The 19,773-nt window shown below is 46.9% G+C and overlaps 1 protein-coding gene across 1 annotated transcript in view; it reads left to right on the top strand.

Annotated features, from left to right (window-relative positions):
- The window catches only part of DYNC2H1 (dynein cytoplasmic 2 heavy chain 1), a 230,035-nt gene that overhangs the window by 182,722 nt on the left and 27,540 nt on the right, over positions 1 to 19,773 (top strand). Inside the window, exons 84-85 of the mRNA XM_060234883.1 lie at positions 4,354 to 4,563; positions 7,544 to 7,633. Of these exons, the coding sequence (XP_060090866.1) occupies positions 4,354 to 4,563; positions 7,544 to 7,633 (300 nt within the window). The remainder of the gene's footprint in view (positions 1 to 4,353; positions 4,564 to 7,543; positions 7,634 to 19,773) is intronic.

Here is a 19,773-nt window from a genome sequence, read left to right as displayed (position 1 = left end):
ACCTCCTGTGGCAGTGAATTCCACATGTTAATCACCCTTTTGGTGAAGAAGCACTTCCTTTTATCCGTTTTAACTGGAAAAATAAAGTCTGAGTTGTGCCCTCTGTTGTCTCTCCTGCTTGGCATCTGCTGCACATTCCCTGGGCAACCCATCCCCCCATCAGTGGCCTCTCCAAGGGAATGCCTGTGAGGTTGGGCAGACTTGGGTTTTTTGGGGGGGGGAATGGTCTATGAGCTGCCACGCTGCCCCCCGTGTGGCTGGACAGGAGAGGGGAGTGCCACCCCTCAGCCTGCCTGTGCTGACAGCCTACCCGACCCCACAGGGCAGTTGTGCGCAGAGCACTAAGGGGGGGCTGATGAAGTGGACTCAGTTCTGCGGCTGATGCATTCGCACCTTGAGTTCTGTGGCTCCTGGGGGAGGTGTTCCGTGCACGTGGCAGGGGGCGTCAGGGCAACAGAGGGGGTCTCTGGGTGGGGGGGGTGTCTGCTTCTGGGCCGCTCACTCCCAGACACATTCCAGCCACTGTCCATGACAGCGAACTCCTTCACTTGGTACTTCCTGCTTGCCTGCCTGCCATTGGCAGAGTCTCTGACAGCGGGAGGGTGTGAGGAGATTGATGGCTTCTCCGTGGTCCTGTGTGGGCCTGTCTTGCTCCCACCCCTGCCTCGCCACCAAGCCAGGCTTCTCATGCGCTCATGCGCAGCCTCCTGTTCCCTCCCCGTGTTGGTGGGACGTTTCTCCTTTGCCTTTGATGGTCTGCGCATCATTGGCTCTGTTCTCTGTTTGGGGGCGGGTTGGGAATGGCTATCAGCCTCTCACCATCCCTGACTGTCATGAGCCGCGGCGCATGCGCCAAGACTGGCCAATGGGAGTGAGTGGGCTGGCCCTCCCCTCTGGCTGCCTCCACCTCTCTTGCGTGCCTACGCCAGTGGCGTTGCCATGGCGACCGTCTCCCTCACGGCAAGCTACGCCTCTCCCCTCCCCATGCTTCAGCATGCCGAAGTCTTCAGGAAGTTTACTAGTGGCGCAGCAGCTACGCCACAGCCGGCCGCCACTTATATCTGGATTGGGCTGTTAGAGCATGAAAAGCTATGTAAATCAATTTTGGTAACCAGGCCATTTTGTGAAGAAACTTTGGGGTTTGAAATGACAGATGATTAAGAAGGGGTTATCACTGCTGAACCTGACAGTAAATGTGGTGACTTTGTTCTGCTTACTGAATTAAAATTCAAAACAAGTCAGTCGCTTGGCTCAAGCTCATGAAATTTAATTTAATGCACTCATATGCATACAGCCAGAATTAGCCTACAGTAAAATAATTTGGCATTTTCATTTGTTAACCTTGTTTCCCTGAAATAAGAGGGATAAATATATATTTTGGCCAGTAGATTGCATTAATGCAATACACAGCCAAAGTTAAATACATAAAATCTATTTCAAGTTAAAATCTGAGAACAGAATGTTTTCACTGACCCAATAACAAATTCCTTTTTATTATTAAAATAATATGGTGTGTTCTTAGTCTTTTCATTTAGTGCTGAGCATGAAGGATGCACAGGGCCACTTATTAAAAACAAACATACATTTTAAATCATGTAATTCCTTTGAGTGGGAGCACCTTTATACCTTTCTAGTAGATTACAATCCAGATGAGCCACTATTTGTACACGGTAGGGAATTTATCATGTAAGATACTCTGTGCATGTTAATACTGACCATGATGCTCCAGTAGTCTGTTTCAGTAGAAGGCAGCTTTATGTGTTCCAATCATACTTGAAAACCACCTCAAAATCAGTTAGCAAAAATGAATTCTGGTGCTGTATGACTATATAGCAATATAAATAGATTGCTATAAACTAATCACTTAAAGAATTTTACTCTGTCTAATTTCTTTTTCATTATCTGTATGATTTTACTACTTGATTTTGGAAAAAATCAGGATCCTGAGAAAATTATGTTAGAAGTAATTTTCTGCTGATGGTTTTAGTTGAGCAATTTGCAGAGTTGTGAGAATTTAGGAGCATTGATTATTGAAGAGGAAGCACTAATTAGCTGCATTAAACTATGGATTCAGATGTTTTCCCAAAATACAGGTTTCAGATTCCTTCAGTATAATTCTCTTATTACAAGCTACTTAAATGTTAGTTCTTGTCTTTTTGATATGTATTAAGTTTATCCCATCAAAATTTCAAGTGCAGACTCTAAATAATAACTCTAAGGGTAATTTTACACATTATGTAAATCTAAACCTGGATTTGACACCAAATGGGGTCATGCAGCCACCAACAGTATCCTGATCAGCGTACTTGGGTTATACATGTCTTTCTAAATTCACTGTTGTCTAATTTGTCCTTTAGTTGTTGAAAACACAACTGAAAAATGTAAAGTAGTTGATGGCCCTAAGTAAAATTTACCAGAATTACAGGTCTAAGCATCCCACAAAGTTAATATTCCTTGCTCTAATAGTTTTTACATTTAAATATTCATGTTACATGTTTATCCCAGGTACAGGATTGGGGGCTAGTAAACTTCTAAGGCCAAATTGTGGCTCAGGAGCCACTGGGAGAAAGCATTTCTCTCTTTAAATCACTTCTCCAAGCGAAGCTAGCCAGAAGCTTGGAGAATACATTTAAAGTTAAAATTGCTTTGTTTCCACCTCTTTCTCACTATCTTCCTTCCTTCCTTTCCTCAAACATCTGATGTCCATGTCTTGCGGCTCTCGACCATCTAACATTTATTCTATGTGGCTTTTACAATGAGGAAGTTTGGCCACCCCTGGTCTAAGGGCAGTAGGGTTGCCAGGTCTGCGTTGGAAAATACCTGGAGACTTTGTGAGTGGATCTGGGGTTTGGAGAGCGGGCCTCAGCATGGTAGAGTGCCATAGTCTACCCTTCAAAGCAGCCATTTTCTCCATGGGAGCTGATCCCTGCCAGCTGGAGATCAGTTGTAAAAACAGGAGATCTTCAAGCCCCACCTGGAGGCTGGCAACCATAAAGGGCAGCTACCCAAATAAGTCTCAAAGGATGGAGCCGTTCAAGACACTGACAGCCAGCACATATGTATTGTTAGGAAATCCACAGTTACATCTTCCCAGCATTTTTTTTTAAAGTATGGGGCTCTGATTTGGATCAGGCTACGATGTGTCTGTGAGGGGTTAACTATTCTCCCAAATGCTGCTATTTAGTTTTCTAATCAAGATTAATTCCTCACTCCATTATTAGTCCTGGAAGGGAGAGAAAGACTGGCACTGTTTCTTTGCCTAAACATTTTTGCTTCTGTGACTAACAAGGGCCTGGGACATAATTCATTTTTCCTCAGCAAAACCACACAAGGAAAAGTGATAAATCCGTTTTACTCATCCTAATCTCCCACATTGCAGCCCTGAACTGGCTTACTTGCCATATGATTCAGTTTCAACTAGAGTAATGAATAGTAGAGTCTTGCACAGTACCAGTTCTATTTAACTTGCCTAATTATGAATCTTTTTTACTCTTCATTTTACAAATATTAGACGTATGTACATTGGGTCCCTTTCTTCCTGGAGCCAATGAATAGTGACTCCAGCAGACCCAAAGATAAGTGAATTGTCCATGTATAGTGATTCTTTGGGCTCTAAAGGGTTTCAAACATTATCAGCCTAAAAATGAAGGAGGAAGAAAAATGCGTTGCGTTCTCTTCGTTTCTGTATCAGGCATATGACAAGTGATTCCGGTAAATGCTAACTTGTTTTTTGAAATTTTGAAGACCTTGCTATCTGAAAATGCATGCCAGCCGAAGTGATTAGACTGCAGAATAGTACAGTCAGGGCTTTTTTTGAGCAGGAACGCACAGGAACACAGTTCCGGCTGGCTTGGTGTTGGGGTGTGTGGTCTAATATGCAAATGAGTTCCTGCAGGGCTTTTTCTACAAAAAAGCCCTGTGTGAAACAATGGTGATGTCAGGGGGTGTGGCCTAATATGCAAATGAGTTCCTACAGGGCCTCTTCTACAAAAAATAGCCCTGGTACAAATAATAAATAATGACCAGAATTAATTGGATTGCTTTGGCCACTGTCCATTTCATTACAGCCCCGACATATAGCACTTTGTATTTAAATTGCAAAAGCAACAGCAAAATTCACAGCTGCAAGTGAAGCAATGTCATGTGTGAATATGCAGTGAATTTCCCTTTTAGCTCCTCCTATGACAACCACTAAATACAGTTTTGAAAGCAGATGATACTCTTGAATTAGAAAATCATTTCAGGAGCAGCTGAAAGAGAAACAATAAAAAGAATTAATGTGTGAACCTCTGAAGTGTTTTTAAGAAACACGTTTCATGGCTCCTTGCTGAACGGCTTGCCTTTTTCTTTTAGAATTCCAGTCTGATTCATCAAAAGGTGTCTCCCCCTACTGAACGGCAAGGATCCCCAATTCTTTCCTTCATTATTCTTGAGCAGTTCAATGCCATTCGCTTAGTGCAGAGTGTCCATCAATCTCTGGCTGCTCTCAGTAAAGTCATCAGAGGTACCTCGCTGCTGAGTTCAGAAGTGCAACAATTAGCAAGTGCTTTATTAAATCAAAAGGTAAGGATTTAGTTAAAAAATCTTCGTGTAAATGACAACAGTTAATTTTTATCATGTGAATATGATGATCCTGAATCAAAACCCAACTAATTCAGTCAATGGGCATATGTTGGTTTGCAACTGCAAGAAATCTTTGCTTCAAAACTTGGGATGTCATTGTGGAAATAGGACCAGTTTGTGATACCTGCCATTAAAATGTATACAGTAAAAGCTATGTTATCTGGCCCTCACAGGGAATGAATGCTGGTGAATACAGGGGTTTGGTGACTGGGGGAAACAGGCCACAGCTTTATTGAATGCAGCCACAGGAGCATTGGCACAGCATGGGGACAGATCCAGCATCAGGCAACTCATCTGTGTCACTCAATATAACTCCATTCCCACTCCCCAGCCTGCATGCTTTGGGGGGTGAGAACCGCAGAGTGTCACCCCAGGATGCCACATGGGCACAAGCCACTACATGGTTCCCTTGCCACCTGGTGGTAAGAACCATCTGACAGCCCCTGGGCTGGCCATGCTACTGAATGGCTCCACTCTGAAGATCCCAATGCTCAAATTATCACAAGAGCCGGGTGACCTGCCCAGCACCTGCCAAAGCTATTACGGCTGCAGCTAACAAAGCAACCCGTTGCAAACACATGGGATCAGAGAGGTGGACGCCATCAGCCATGAGGAGGGCAGCCTGTCTGAACAAAATGTTTGGATACTGTATCAGGACATAGTTTGTTTGAATGAAATGTCCAGATGCTATATCAGGATGCAGATTAAATGGCTGGCCATGCTGCATTGCTCACTTTCCATCTAGCCAGGTCTACTTGGTCTGGCAAGATGACTGCATGCCACTTCTTACGCTCCAGAAGTTCAAACAACCTCAGTCTTGTATTCAAAAGTCTAAAGATGAATATCTGGGGTGGGGGACGGGGTACATTGGTAAGAAGAAAGGCTCTTCAAATAGTATAAAGCCTCAGCTTACAGAGTAACTCTGAATGCAAGAAATGAGGTTGATTTGCCCTGGGGTAGAGATGTAGAATTTCAGACATTTTGAAGGGTTTGTCGCGAGTTTTTTGGTGGGAAAAATGGAAATTTGGAGAAAAATTGTCCTATCAAACCTAAAACAATTATATTGTTTTAACAACATAAAATGCATAATTTATAACTAATTGGTTTTTTGCCATCGAATCACAGCTGATTTATGGTGACCTTGTAGGGTTTTCGAGGCAAGAGACGTTCCAGAGGTGGTTTCCATGTCACAGCCCTGGTCTTCCTTCATCTTCTCCCATCCAAATGCTAGCCACAGCCAACCCTGCTTAGGTTCCTGGGCTATCCAGGAACCAAAGGTGCCCGAACTATTCAGGTCAGGAAGTAACTTACTTAGCATATAAAATCACATTAGTTGACATACCTGTGGAATTGAAAAGTTATATAAATGGAATTTTAAAGTTATTATACCCTTGAACTGTTGGTTTGGATTCTAAACTTTATAGTCCCAAGCGTGAAAACCAAGGAAACTTTAAACTACTGCAGCTTCAAATGATACAATCATGTCCTATTTAAGCATAATTTAGGATAAGTACAAGGCATGGTCCCTGACCTGGATGGCCCAGGCTAGCCCAGTCTCGCCAGATTCCAGAAGGCTAAGCAGGGTAGACCCTGATTAATACTTGGATGGAAGACCACCAAGGAAGTCCAGAAATAGGCAGTAGCAAACTACCTCTGTTCATCTCTTGCTTTGAAACCCCTAAGGGTGGTCACCGTTAGTTGGCTGCAACTTGATAATCCTTTCCACCATCACCACAAAATACAGGGAAAGAGGGTTGCAAGTCTTCACCTTCCCTTTGTACCCTTGATCAGTCTGAATGCCTGGACAGACCATGATGAGTGGTCATGTTAGTCTGTCTGTAGTAGCTGAAAACAGTAAGAGTCCAGTAGCACCTTAAAGACTAACAGAATTTATGGCAGAGCGTGACCTTTTGTGAGCCACTGCTCACTAAGAAGCAGTGACTTTTTTTCTACTGAACAGACCATGTGTATTATTTTTATTCATTTATTAAACTTCCTTATAGTTTGAATGCTGTAAGCCTGAACCCTAGAAGCGCACCACACCTATTTGGTTGTGCTGCCTGAAGTGCAGTAGCAGGGAGGGGCAGAGGGGAAATTCACCATCCCTTGAAGGTGGTAGACAAGTCAACTTGGCAACACCTTTAAACAGCAATAGAGGTACAGTGCGCTAGACATCCAGCCAGCTTCATATAGCAGGCGAAACTCTGAGAATTGCTGGTGGTGATATCCATTGGGTTTTGTTTTTGGTAACCCCAGGGAGTAAAGGGATGGTGTCGCTAGGCAAAGACTCTGGGCTGCTGCAGGGTTTCCCAACCTCCCAGGGGCCAGCTCAAAGGAACAGGGGCAGGGGGTTTCACAATATAAAAGGTAAAGGTAGTCCCCTATGCAAGCACCAGTTGTTTCCAGCTCTGGGATGACGTTGCATCACGACGTTTTCACGGCAGACTTTTCTACAAGGTGGTTTTCCATTGCCTTCCCCAGTCATCTACACCAGGGGTGGCCAACGGTAGCTCTCCAGATGTTTTTGCCTACAACTCCCATCAGCCCCAGCCATTGGCCATGCTGGCTGGGGCTGATGGGAGTTGTAGGCAAAAACATCTGGAGAGCTACCGTTGGCTACCCCTGATCTACACTTTCCCCCCAGCAAGCTGAGTACACATTTTACCGACCTCGGAAGGATGGAAGGCTGAGTCAACCTTGAGCCAGCTACCTGAAACCCAGCTTCTGCTGGGATCGAACTCAGGTCGTGAGCAGAGCTTAGGACTGCAGTACTTCAGCTTTACCATTCTGCGCCATGGGGCTGCTCCTTCACAGTATATGTGCCTTAAAAAAAAATCCTGTGCAGTTTCCTAAACATATTACAAAGAATGACCGTTGTGATAATATGATCCTGTGCCTAGTTACTGTTTCTATATTTCAGTGCCCCCTCATTTGGCAAAGCAAGTGGGAAGGTCCAGAAGATCCTTTACAATATCTCAGAACTGTAGTTGCGCGTACACTCGCTATCCAGGTACAGTTTTATACTTCACTAAGAATGAATATTTGAATAACTTTAGCATTCATGTGCATTTTATGTATGTTTATATCCCACCCTGCCTTTTTTGAAAGAAAACCCCAGGGTGGCTACTGGCACAAGAACGAAAAACCGTAATTGGGCTTAGCAGGCATTCTTGTGTCTCTCTGTCTTCCTGTGTGAGCCACAGGCCGTTGGAGTGTTGACAGTTTCATCACCTTATACGAAGCTGAACTTCTGTGCTGTGATTGCAGTGACTCATCATTGATAGTGCACAACTTTCAAATGATAATAATGGATTTCCTCATATAATAATGCATTTCTGTCAGTGGCACTGTCAGTAAGAATATTAGCTTTTATGGAGCGCTGTTTTCCAGAGTATGCAAAACATTTTAGAATTGTAGAGTTGGAAGGGACTGCCAGGGTCCTCCAGTCCAACCCCCTGCACAACGCAGGAAATTCACAAATACCTTCCCCACACATACACTGTGACCTCTGCTTCATGCCCAGAGGATGGGAAAAAATCTCGAGGATCCCTGGCCAAACTGACCAGGAGGAAAAAATGCTGCCTGACACCCATGTGGCAATTAACATTTTCCTGGGTGTGCAAGAAAGGGCCATGAGAACTAAGCACTGATGCCCTCCCTCTCATGATCTGCCTGATTCACAGAATCAGCATTGCTGTAAGATGGCAATCTGGCCTCTGTTTAAAAACCTCCAAAGAAGGAGAGCCCACCACTGCTTAAAGAAGCCTGTTCCAATGAGGAACCGCTGTGCCAGGAAATTCTTCCTAACGTTGAGCTAAAAACTATGGTCTGACCTTCTGGGACAACAGAAAACAACTCCACAACGTCCTCTATATGACAGCCCTTCAAGTACTCAAGCCAGTTTGATGTAGTGGTTTAGTGTGTGGACTCTTATCTGGGAGAACAGGGTTTGATTCCCCACTCTTCCACTTGCTGCTGCTGGAATGGCCTTGGTTCAGTCATAGTTCTCGCAGGAGTTGTCCTTGAAAGGGCAGCTGCGGTAAGAGCTTTCTAAGCCCCACCTACCTCACAGGGTGTCTGTTGTCGGGGGGAGAAGGTAATGGAGATTGTGACCATTCTGAGACTCTGAGATTCAGAGTATAGGGTGGGATATAAATCCAATATCTTCATCTTCTACTACTCAAAGATGGTGATCATATCACCTCTCAGTTGTCTCCTCTCCAGGCTAAACATACCCAGCTCCTTCAGCCTTTGCTCATAGGACCTCTCACCATTTTCATTGCCCTCCTCTGGACATGTTCCAGCTTGTCTATATGCTTCTTAAATTGTGGTGCCCAAAACTGAACACAGTACTCTAGGTGAGGACCAACCAGAGCAGAGTAAAGTGATATCATAACTTTGCATGGTCTGGAAACTATAGTTCTGTTCATTCTGTCCAAAATCACATTGGCTCTTCTCCTATCACATAACACTGCTGACTCATGTTCTGTGTATGGTCCACTAAGAACCCTGGATCATTTTTGTACATACTACTGCTGAGACAAGTCTCCCCATCCCATAATTATGCATCTGATTTTCCGTACCTAAATTCAGAACTTTCCATTTAATTCTGTTTAAATACATTTTGTTTGTTTTATCCCAGTTTTCCTGCCTGTCAAAACCATCCTGTATCCTGACTCTGTCTTCTACTGTATTTGCAACTCTTCCCAATTTAGATCCCTCTGCAAATTTAATAAGCATTTCCTCTATTCCTTCATCCAAATCATTTAAAAGGATGTTAAACAAAACAGGACCCAGGACAGATCGTTGAGGCACTCCACTTGTCACTCCTCTCCCAAGAGGAAGAAGAACCATTAACAGGCACTTTGCATGTGATCTGTCAATCAGTTACAGATCCGCCTAACAGTAATAGAATCCAATCCACATTTTACCAATCTGTGAACAAGAATATTATGAAGGATCTTATCAAAAGCCTTACTGAAATCAAGATAAACTGTGTCTACATTATTCCCGATCCAGTAAGGTAGTAACTTTTTCAGAAAAAGAGATTAGGTTAGTCTGACATGACTTGTTCTTGAGAAACCCATGCTGGCTCTTAGTAATCACAGATGTCATTCCTAAATGTTCAAGGACTGACTGTTTTGATAATTTGTTCTAAAACTTTTCCAGGCATAGACATTAAGCTGATGGTTACCTAGATCCTCCTTTTTCCCCTTCTTGAAGATGGGGACAATATTTGCCTGCCTCCAATCTTCTGGCACCTCACCTGTTCTCCAAGAATTCTCAAGAATAATGCCAATGCATTATCTTGGTAATCCTTACAAAAACTTGCCATACTAGGCAGGCAATTACCCCATATTTCAACTATATTGTTCCACCTTGTGGAATGGCCTGCCTGAGGAGGTCAGGAAGGCTGCCACTCTCCTGGCCTTCCAAAAACTATGTAAAACTGAACAGTTCAAAAGGGCTTTTCTGCACAGGTAACTGGGACAAGATCAGTCAACTGGGACACGATGCCAGTAGCATAGTCTAGGGCAGGCAGTGGTATGTTTCCATTATGAGCTGCTGAAAGACAGAAGGACCAGTAGCAGGTTAAAAAGTCCAAGGAGAGGCAGGAGGACAAGTTCTAAAAAAGCAGCAGTGCAGGGGAAAGAATGAGAAGCTTAGTTAGGCAGGTTCCTCTCCAGTGAGTCCAGATAGTCAGAGTGAAGAGCAGTCTTTGGGGTTTTATTGAGCTTCATGGAGCCTGAAAGGTCCTTGTTAATAGCTGGCTAGAAACTAAGCTTGGTATCAGTTGAGTGACAAGCAAATCAACACTGAGAGCAGGGGCAGAGCCTCTAGTTAGAAGTAACACAAATTACTGACTTATTTCCAGATTAGAGAACTAACATGAATTGCTCAGTTCTTTTGTGTTGCATTGTAGCTCTTATTTCAAGCAGGAGATGTCTGAGGCATTATATATTGGGAATAAGGTAATGTATCATACTAGATACAAGCAGGGGTTGTTTTGTAGAAAAATAGGTGGCAGAGCTCATTAGCATATGCCACCCTCCCCCCCCAGCCAGAAGCAACCCGATACAAAATAATAATAATAATAATAATAATAATAATAATAATAATAATAATAATAATAATAATAATAATAATAATAATAATAATAATAAATTTATTCTTATATCCCGCCAAAGGCGGGCTCAGGGCAGCTCACAGGCATGGAATTCCATGATTCAATAAAACAATACAGTACAAACAGCAATTTTAAATATAATCAATTACATAATAAATTAGTTAAAATAGAGATAAAATAGGTGCTAAAATACTATGAGTCATAATAGCCACAAGATGGCTAGGTGGCTACACATCAGTTTAGCCAGGTTCTGTTTCAAAGGCAAGCTGGAAAAGAAATGTTTTGCAAGCCCTGCGGAATTGGTTCAGGTCCCGCAGGGCTCGTACCATCTCTGGAAGATGATTCCACCATCGAAGGGCCATTGCTGAGAAGGCTTGCTCCCTGGTTGTCTTCAATCTAGCCTCTCTTGGCCCAGGGATTGTTAGAAGATTTTGAGAGCTGGATCTCAGTGCTCTCTGGGGAACATATGGGGAGAGGCGGTCCCTTAGGTAGGCAGGTCCTCGGCCATATAGGGCTTTAAAGGTGATGACCAGCACTTTATAGCGAATACGGTACACAACCGGCAGCCAATGCAGATCCCGCAGCCCAGGCCGCACATGTTCCCACCGTGGTAGTCCCAATAGCAGCCTGGCCGCCGCGTTCTGGACTACCTGAAGTTTCCGTGTTCGGTATAAGGGCAGCCCCATGTAGAGGGCATTGCAGTAGTCTAGTCTCGAGGTGACAGTTGCGTGGATCACAGTTGCTAGGTCGCTGCGCTCCAAGAAGGGAGCCAACTGCTCCCTGGGTGAGTGGGGCCTGCTTGGGCTGGCTAGAGATCCAGCCAATCCAAGTAGGCCTCACTCACCTGGGGCTCTCCTGCCCCCCCCCCCCCAGGCAGAAGGCCAGCAAGCCACCTGCCACCCAAAATCACATAAGAAGTGGCAAAAGGGTGGTGCAGGCTTCGCCAGGGGATAATGAGAGCTGCTGGGGGCGTGGCAAAGCCCCTGGGGGCTGGCTGCCCGCTCTCTTAATCAAGGAATTGTTATGCAGCTGCACTTACTATTCAATGGACAAGGCAGGTGGGGAGGAGGAGGGGCCGTCAGAAAGGTTCAGGAGCTGCACTCCTGTGAGCTCCTGCTGTATCTAAGGCCTGGACACAAGGCTAGAAAATCAGAAATGTATTTCTGTTTTCTTACATACACACACATCTCTGTAAAACTTTATACCTGCATTATTCTGGCATATGTGATTGTATTACTGCCATGAATATATAAGTAAAATAAAATACCCCTCAGCGTGATACCTTTTGGCTTCGAAAACGTTTTGCGATCCACAATATTTTTCATCTTATCTATAACAAATAATTTTAATTTAGGCAAATTATTCAAGCCCATTGTTCCTTTAACTCCTAAAAATTCATTAGATATCTTTTCAAAGAATTTTCACAGAACTAGAGAAATATTGTGACACACTAAAACAGAAGAAAATATGTTCCAGAAAAAGCGCATAAGGTTTTTAAATAACCACATAACACAGTGCATTCCAAGACAGCCGATTATATTCAGTCTGATTCTTCTTTCAAAAGCGGAGCTTCACACAGATACAAAGATTTATCTACAGAACATGACAAATACTGTAGTCAAAAGTTTATTACTGCCACCAGCTTAGAAATTCATTCCCTTAATAGGCTCCCTAGAATTCTCTGTAGATGAGGCATATTGTATTAGGAAGTTCTATAATACGGAGTATTTTAATTAATTCTTCCATGTAGAATAGTTTAACCCTTGGGAACATACACTGAAATGAGGAATGCACCAGCAAATTAACATTTCAGCCTTTCCGTATTGCCATGGATTATTAGATACATTAGGCCACTTCACAGGCATGAAATTTCATTACATTTTGCAAAAACTCTGTGACAATAGTGCTTTGTGTATACTACTTTGATTCTCTGTTTTCTTTTAGTCAAGTTTATGCTATCAGAAATGGTTGTATGCTATTATCTGCACTTTCACTGGTGTCTAAAATCCAGTCTTCACTTGCAAAATTAATATCTCCTGGTTGGAGACTGTCAGGGGCTTGGAACTGGCCAGCCCTGGGATGAGTACTGGTGTCCTATGTGGTGAGGTGTAGTATCTACAGGGTGAGCTGGTTACAGCGGCCATGGGGGGGCCTGAGCCTTGGAGAAAGACTCCACCTATAAACTCAGTCATTAGCTCTCTGGAGCAGAAACTAGCTATAAAGCCCCAAGAAAACCCGGGAGGCTTTGTGTGCTCAGAAGTCCTCATTGCTTATCCTGGGGCTCTGTTCCTAGAACTCTCCTACTTGCTGTGTCTATCTTCTCTTGAGACCTTAGCTCCTGGTTTGTGTCAGCTTCTGCCATCCAGGCATCTGACTTTCTTTCTCTGCTCCCGTGTTTCTGACCTGCTGTCATGTTCTCAGGGTGCAGGCAGGCAGAAGTCCAAAGCCAGTCCAAGGTCAAAGTCCAGGAAGTCAAGCAGGAGCCAAGTCAATGCAGAATCACAAACTGGAATCAGAAGTCAATGTCCAAAAGCCAAAAGGTCAGGGTGCCAAGGAAATCAAACAGGTCAGGATCAGGAAGGCGCGTGGATGCAAGCCAGAGAACAGACTTGTTGCTTCCACAAGGTTACCAGATCCTGGGTGGGAGCTATATGAGAGTCTCAATTAGCCTGCTCCCTGGGTGGCAGTGACTCTGCTAGAGCTCAGGGCTGAGAGATATGAAGCATCAGCGTGCCTCATGTCTTCACTCTGAAGGCTCTTTCCGGAGCCTTCCTCAAACTCTTGAGATGGGAGGAGGAGAGCTTGGAGGAGATTGATCGTCAACAGCTGACACTGGTGCCTGGAGAGTGATTGATGGGCCAGCTGCTGTTTGTTCAGCTGAGCAACTGGCTGGCAACTCTTCCAGGTCTGTTAACCCTTTCAGCTCGTCCTCGTCAGGGCTCATGACACCTGCCAGCATTATCTGTTCTTCTCTGCAACCATAGTTGGGAATTGCATGCTTCAGTACCACTCCAGCCTCTGATCTTCTTCGTGGTCTCTGTGCATCACACTGATGGGATATAGGCGCCCGCGCCGATCTCGATCGGTATTCTTGAAAGCTGCGGATTTCCGCGCCCCAGGCCCAGTGTGCATGCGCAGAAGCCCCACCGCGCATGCTCACAGGGACCGGAGCGGACATCCCGCCAGTTCTCTTCTGACCGCCGCTTGGATCAGTCGATCTCTCGCCACGGTCGGTGGAATCCTTTCTTGGAAGTTGTTTTTCTTTTGGATTTTGACAAATTTTGTTTTGGCTTGGACCACACAACAGTCTTTGTAAAGACTAGGGAGCGGGAAGACTAAATCTTTTCGGGACTTTCTCCTCAAATCTCTCTTCCCGCCCTTTCCCCCCCCCCCCCCCGCATGGAACAACGGTGGGGATTTTTCAAACGGTGCAAGAACTGCGGCAGCAAAATCGCTCCCACAGACGGGCACGTTCTTTGCCTTTTTTGCCTAGGAGAAGCACACATCCCTGACGCGTGTGCTCACTGCGCGAAGTTTTCCCGCCAGACGAAGAAAAACCGCGCGGGCCGTTTGGCGGCGGCACTGATGGAGAAAGCTCTGTCGCCTAAGAAAATGTCGGCGCCGTCGCACAAGCCGTCGACATCAGAATCGCTCGGCACCGACAAGAGTGCCCCCGACGCCGATCGCCCCACAAAAACGGGCTCGGCATCAAAGTCCGCCTCCTCCACTCCTGCAAAACGGCTAAGGGAGGAGAAGGGACTCCAGTCGGAAGCGAAGAAGAGGAAAAAGTCGGACAAACATCGATCGTCCGCGACTTCGCTCCCGACGTCGCCGTCGGAATCGGCAGCGAGAGTACCGCCGTTGAAGCTGTTCGCTTCCCCTCGCCGCCGTCCAAGCCCCCCGACACTGGCATCGATGTCGACGCAAATCGCCATCTCTTCGGATTCGGACCGCGACTTCGATCTGTCGCAACGGTCGGGAGCGGAGGGCAGTCCACTAGAAATACATACTGTAGAGGACACTGCTCAGCCCCGAACACCGGCCCGAGACCCGTCGGTCAGCCCTGACGAGCGGCGAACCCGAAGCCCCAAGAAGGATCGATCCACCACGCCTAGGAAAGATCCCAGGCGCGACGACTCAAGCAGCCCTCGGCGTAGCCCTCGGGGCCGACATCGATCCCGAGATTCAGAGGAAAGCTCTCGCAACAGAGATCGCTCTCCTCGGAAACCACCGCCCCCAATGTCGTGGGATCAGAGGCAATGGCAATACCTATATGGGTCTTGCCCTATGCCCTCCATGTTTCCCTGGTTCCCACCTAGACACCTAGATTGGGACCAGCAGTCCGAAGCCTCGGTCAGATCCCGGACATCTTACCGACCAAGACACACAGCGTCGGCGTCGGTGTCCAAACCACCTGACACACCGCCAAAGACACAGAAAACTTCCCCTCGACGGCGGAGTTCGGAGAGCCGGAAGACCCCTGAGTCGCCGAGAGCGTCGGAGACGCCCAGACATTCTTCGGAGCACTCGGAGTCCATAGAAGGCTCCCCCAGATCGGAGGAAGGCTCCCCCCGGGAAGTCCAAGACATTTCCTCCCCAGAGGAACCGGCACCATCGAGTAAGGTGGGCGAGGAACTCCCCATATCCCCATCCGAGGACCTAAAATCGTACGGGGACCTAATTAAACGGATGGCACACACCCTGTCGCTACCGACGGTCCAGCCGGAGCCGGTAGTTACCGACAACGTGTTCGATGTCGTCCAGCTAGACACCTCGACGGCCGTCGCTTTACCGCTTACAACAGTCATGCTCCACACCACAAAATCGTCGTGGGACAAACCAGCTTCAACACCGATAAGCTCCCGAAGGCTGGACCATATGTACCGAGTCCAGGAGTCCACAGCAGAGTTTTTATTTACACACCCGAAACCAAACTCGGTAGTAGTAGCGTCATCCTCGAAGGCCAGAAAGACACACGCTGCTCCCCCAGACAAAGAGGGAAAAAAGCTAGATAACCTGGGCAGAAGGTTCTACACAGCAGGTTCGTTAGGAATAAAAGTTGCAAATTATGGAGCGTGTATGGGCCGTTACCAATACGCCCTATGGGACCAATTATCGGCTCTACCAGACCTGTCCGAACAAACTAAACAGGCAATGAAGAAGATACAAAGGGAAGGCATTGCATTAGCAAAACAACAAATCAATTCGGCAAAACACACAGGTGACATTGCAGCAAAGACACTTACCTCAGCGATCACCTTAAGACGTCACTCTTGGCTGAGATCTACAGCGCTCCAGCCGGATACTCAATCCTGCATCGAAGATCTCCCATTCGATGGAAGTGGATTATTCAGCTCCACTACAGATGCCACACTACAGGAGATGGATAAAAACATTAAAACATCTCGCAATTTGGGGGTTCCCATCTCATCTAGGACCCAAAGCAGACGTTCCTGGAACAAACCGTGGAGTAAGAAGCCGTTCTCCAAGCAACCCGCAGAACAACAATGGAGGCCCAAAGGCTCCACATCTTACTCCAAACCTCCGTACAACCCCAAAACGAAGTACTCACCTACTCCGTCACAGCAATCCAGACAAAAAGGGAATAGACCGTCTAAACAGGGTCTTTGACTGCCCTTCCCCCCGTTTTACCCCCTCCCCTTTGGACCCGGACCGTACCAGACTTTTCCCATATTACCGGGCATGGTCCACAATCACTACGGACAAATGGGTGTTGTCGATAATCCGGATGGGTTATCAAATAGAATTCAGAGAAAACCCGACAGTTCCCACAGTCATCCACACCAGGGTATCCCCCACACTAAGGACAGAGGTTCAATCCCTTCTCCTAAAAGACGCAATAGAACGGGTACCAACCAACCAGATGGGACAAGGCTTCTACTCCCGATATTTTACCATTCCCAAAAAGGATGGAGGCCTTCGACCCATTATGGACCTACGAGGCCTGAACCAGTTCATTCCAAACCAAAAATTCAGAATGGTCTCTCTGCAAAACATCCTACCCCTCCTGAACCAAGGCGATTGGATGGCCACGCTAGACCTGCAAGACGCCTACTTTCATGTAACGATACATCAGGACTGCAGGAAGTTTCTCAGGTTTGCAATTGGAGACTCCCACTACCAATACAAAGCTTTGCCCTTTGGCCTCTCCACGGCACCGAGAGTGTTTACAAAAACTATGGTGGTGGTGGCAGCCCATCTACGTCTACAAGGAATCACTATCTTTCCTTACATAGACGATTGGCTGCTGGTGGCAAGCTCACAACCTCTATTACTACAGCATATAGAGGTCACCTTAACCCTTCTGCGAAACTTAGGCTTACAGGTCAACCTAAAGAAATCGGCACTGCAGCCCTCTCAGAGGGTACGGTTCATAGGGGCCATTCTGGACTCACAAACCTGCAAGGCATTCCTCCCGACACAAAGGGCGGAGGACATCAGGTCTCTGATTCATGTATTCCTAACCAACCCTACAGTCACAGCGTTCCAAGTCCAACGCCTCCTGGGACTGATGGCAGCGACAACAGCAGTGTTGAAATTCGCCAGGTTCCACATGCGAATACTACAGTTGTGGTTCCTGCGCGTGTTCAACTGTCAGACAGATCTCCCCTCGCGCCAACTGACTGTCCCTGCGACGGTAGTCTGGACCCTATCCTGGTGGCAGGAGGAGCACAACCTCCTCCAAGGGGCCCCGTTCCACAGACAGACCCCTACGTTGACCATAACGACGGATGCATCCTTATGGGGCTGGGGAGCACACGCAGAAGGCATGTGTGTGGGGGGCAGATGGCCTCAGAATCTTCTGCGCTACCACATCAATTTCCTGGAGCTGCTGGCCATACATCATGCCATTCTCTCATTCAGACACCTAATTGTGGGGAAAACAGTAGCGATCTTGACAGACAACACCACAGCCCTATCTTACGTGAACAGGCAGGGCGGTACAGTCTCACGAAAGTTATGCCTTCTAGCACTAAAGATTTGGGAAATCTGCAGAGAATCGGACGCTACCCTAGTAGCCACGCACTTACCGGGCAATCTGAATGCCTGTGCAGATTACCTCAGTCGAGGAGGGGCCTCACTCCACGAGTGGGAACTCAATTGGGAGTTCCTCCAACCGGTATTCCAGAAGTGGGGCACACCGGAAGTGGATGTCTTCGCCACACGCAACACCTCGAAATGCGCCAAATTTTGCTGCAGAGGGGGTGCGGACCCTCTATCGTTAGGAGACGGGTTACTGATCCCATGGGCTCGCTTACATGTGTACCTCTTCCCACCGATCCCACTAATCACAAGGGTGGTTCACAAGATTCAATTCGAACGCCCCAAGGGGATCCTCATCACACCATGGTGGCCCAGACAACAATGGTTCTCCCCGATACTGAAGCTGTCCGGCGGAATGTTCCACCACTTTCCAACGAACTCAGACCTTCTGCTATCACACGAGGGACGAGTGATTCACCACGACGTGCCTCACTTGAAACTCACGGCGTGGAGACTGGTGTGACAAGGTTATCTGATAGAGCCCTGGATGTCATGCTAAACAGTAGAAAATCATCCACTAGGAAATCGTATGGATATAAATGGGCGAGGTTTAGCCAATTTGTGATTAGAACTAACAGGGAACCCAAGACTGCAGGTCTCCCACTAATACTAGACTTTCTACTCTCACTCCTTGACAAGGGACTGACAGTGTCATCTGTGAGAGTGTACTTAGCCGCCATATCGGCTAATCATGAGCAACTTGAAGGCCACTCGGTGTTCTCACACCCTGATACGAAACAGTTCTTAAAGGGCCTGGCAAGATTGTACCCCGCGGTACGAGTCCCTGCTCCTGCTTGGGACCTCCCAGCAGTGTTGCGGGCTTTAACAGGGAAACCCTTCGAGCCTATGGCGACATGTTCCTTGCAATTACTATCCTGGAAGACAGCCTTCTTAGTGGCCGTTACCTCTGCTCGCAGGGTCGGTGAACTGGCAGCGCTGCGCTGCGACGACCCATATTTGAGATTCAGCGCGGAGGGAGTGGGGCTACGCCCTGATATAACCTTTCTCCCGAAAGTAACCTCCGCCTTTCACCTGAACGCGGAAATTTACCTACCCACGTACTTTCCTAATCCAAGTACGGAGTCGGAAAGGAGACTCCATACACTAGATGTAAAGAGGGCACTCTCGTTTTACTTACATAGAGTAAGGCCTGAACGTAAGGACCCTAGACTCTTTGTCTCATATTCCACAACGTCGCAAGGTGTGAGAGTTTCGCCACAGCGGATCTCGAAGTGGATAACTGAGACTATAAAACTGTGCTACCTGTTGAACAAACAACCCCTGCCAAGACAGGTTAGAGCTCATTCCACTAGAGCCCTAGCGACCTCGGCAGCCTTTATGAGAGGAATACCACTGAAAGACATTTGTGATGCTGCCACTTGGTCCTCCTCGCATACGTTTGTGAGCCATTATGCGTTGGACCTGGACTGGCGTAGACGTGTATCAGTGGGCCGTGCGGTGCTTCAAGAGGTTTCTCGCTGATGGACCGTTGCACCCTCCTCCAGGTAGGACTCTGGCTTGCTAATCTCCCATCAGTGTGATGCACAGAGACCACGAAGAAGATAAACAGGTTTCCTACCTGTAACTGATGATCTTCGAGTGGTCATCTGTGCAGTCACACTACCCGCCCTCCTTCCCCTCCGCTGCCGGTCCATCTCTAAGGGCTTACGCAGCGGTCAGAAGGAACTGGCGGGATGTCCGCTCCGGTCCCTGTGAGCATGCGCGGTGGGGCTTCTGCGCATGCACACTGGGCCTGGGGCGCGGAAATCCGCAGCTTTCAAGAATACCGATCGAGATCGGCGCGGGCGCCTATATCCCATCAGTGTGACTGCACAGATGACCACTCGAAGATCATCAGTTACAGGTAGGAAACCTGTTTTTCTGCTGACTTTTTCATTTGGATTCTCCTTCACCCTGTCCTCATTTCCCGGTTGCCTGTCTCACGCTTTGCCTAGCTT

Source organism: Heteronotia binoei, chromosome 3 (assembly GCF_032191835.1).
Source record: "Heteronotia binoei isolate CCM8104 ecotype False Entrance Well chromosome 3, APGP_CSIRO_Hbin_v1, whole genome shotgun sequence".
Classification (NCBI taxonomy): Eukaryota; Metazoa; Chordata; class Lepidosauria; order Squamata; family Gekkonidae; genus Heteronotia; species Heteronotia binoei.
The sequence above is the reverse complement of the archived record's forward strand: the minus strand, read 5'-3'. Positions and strand labels throughout refer to the sequence as shown.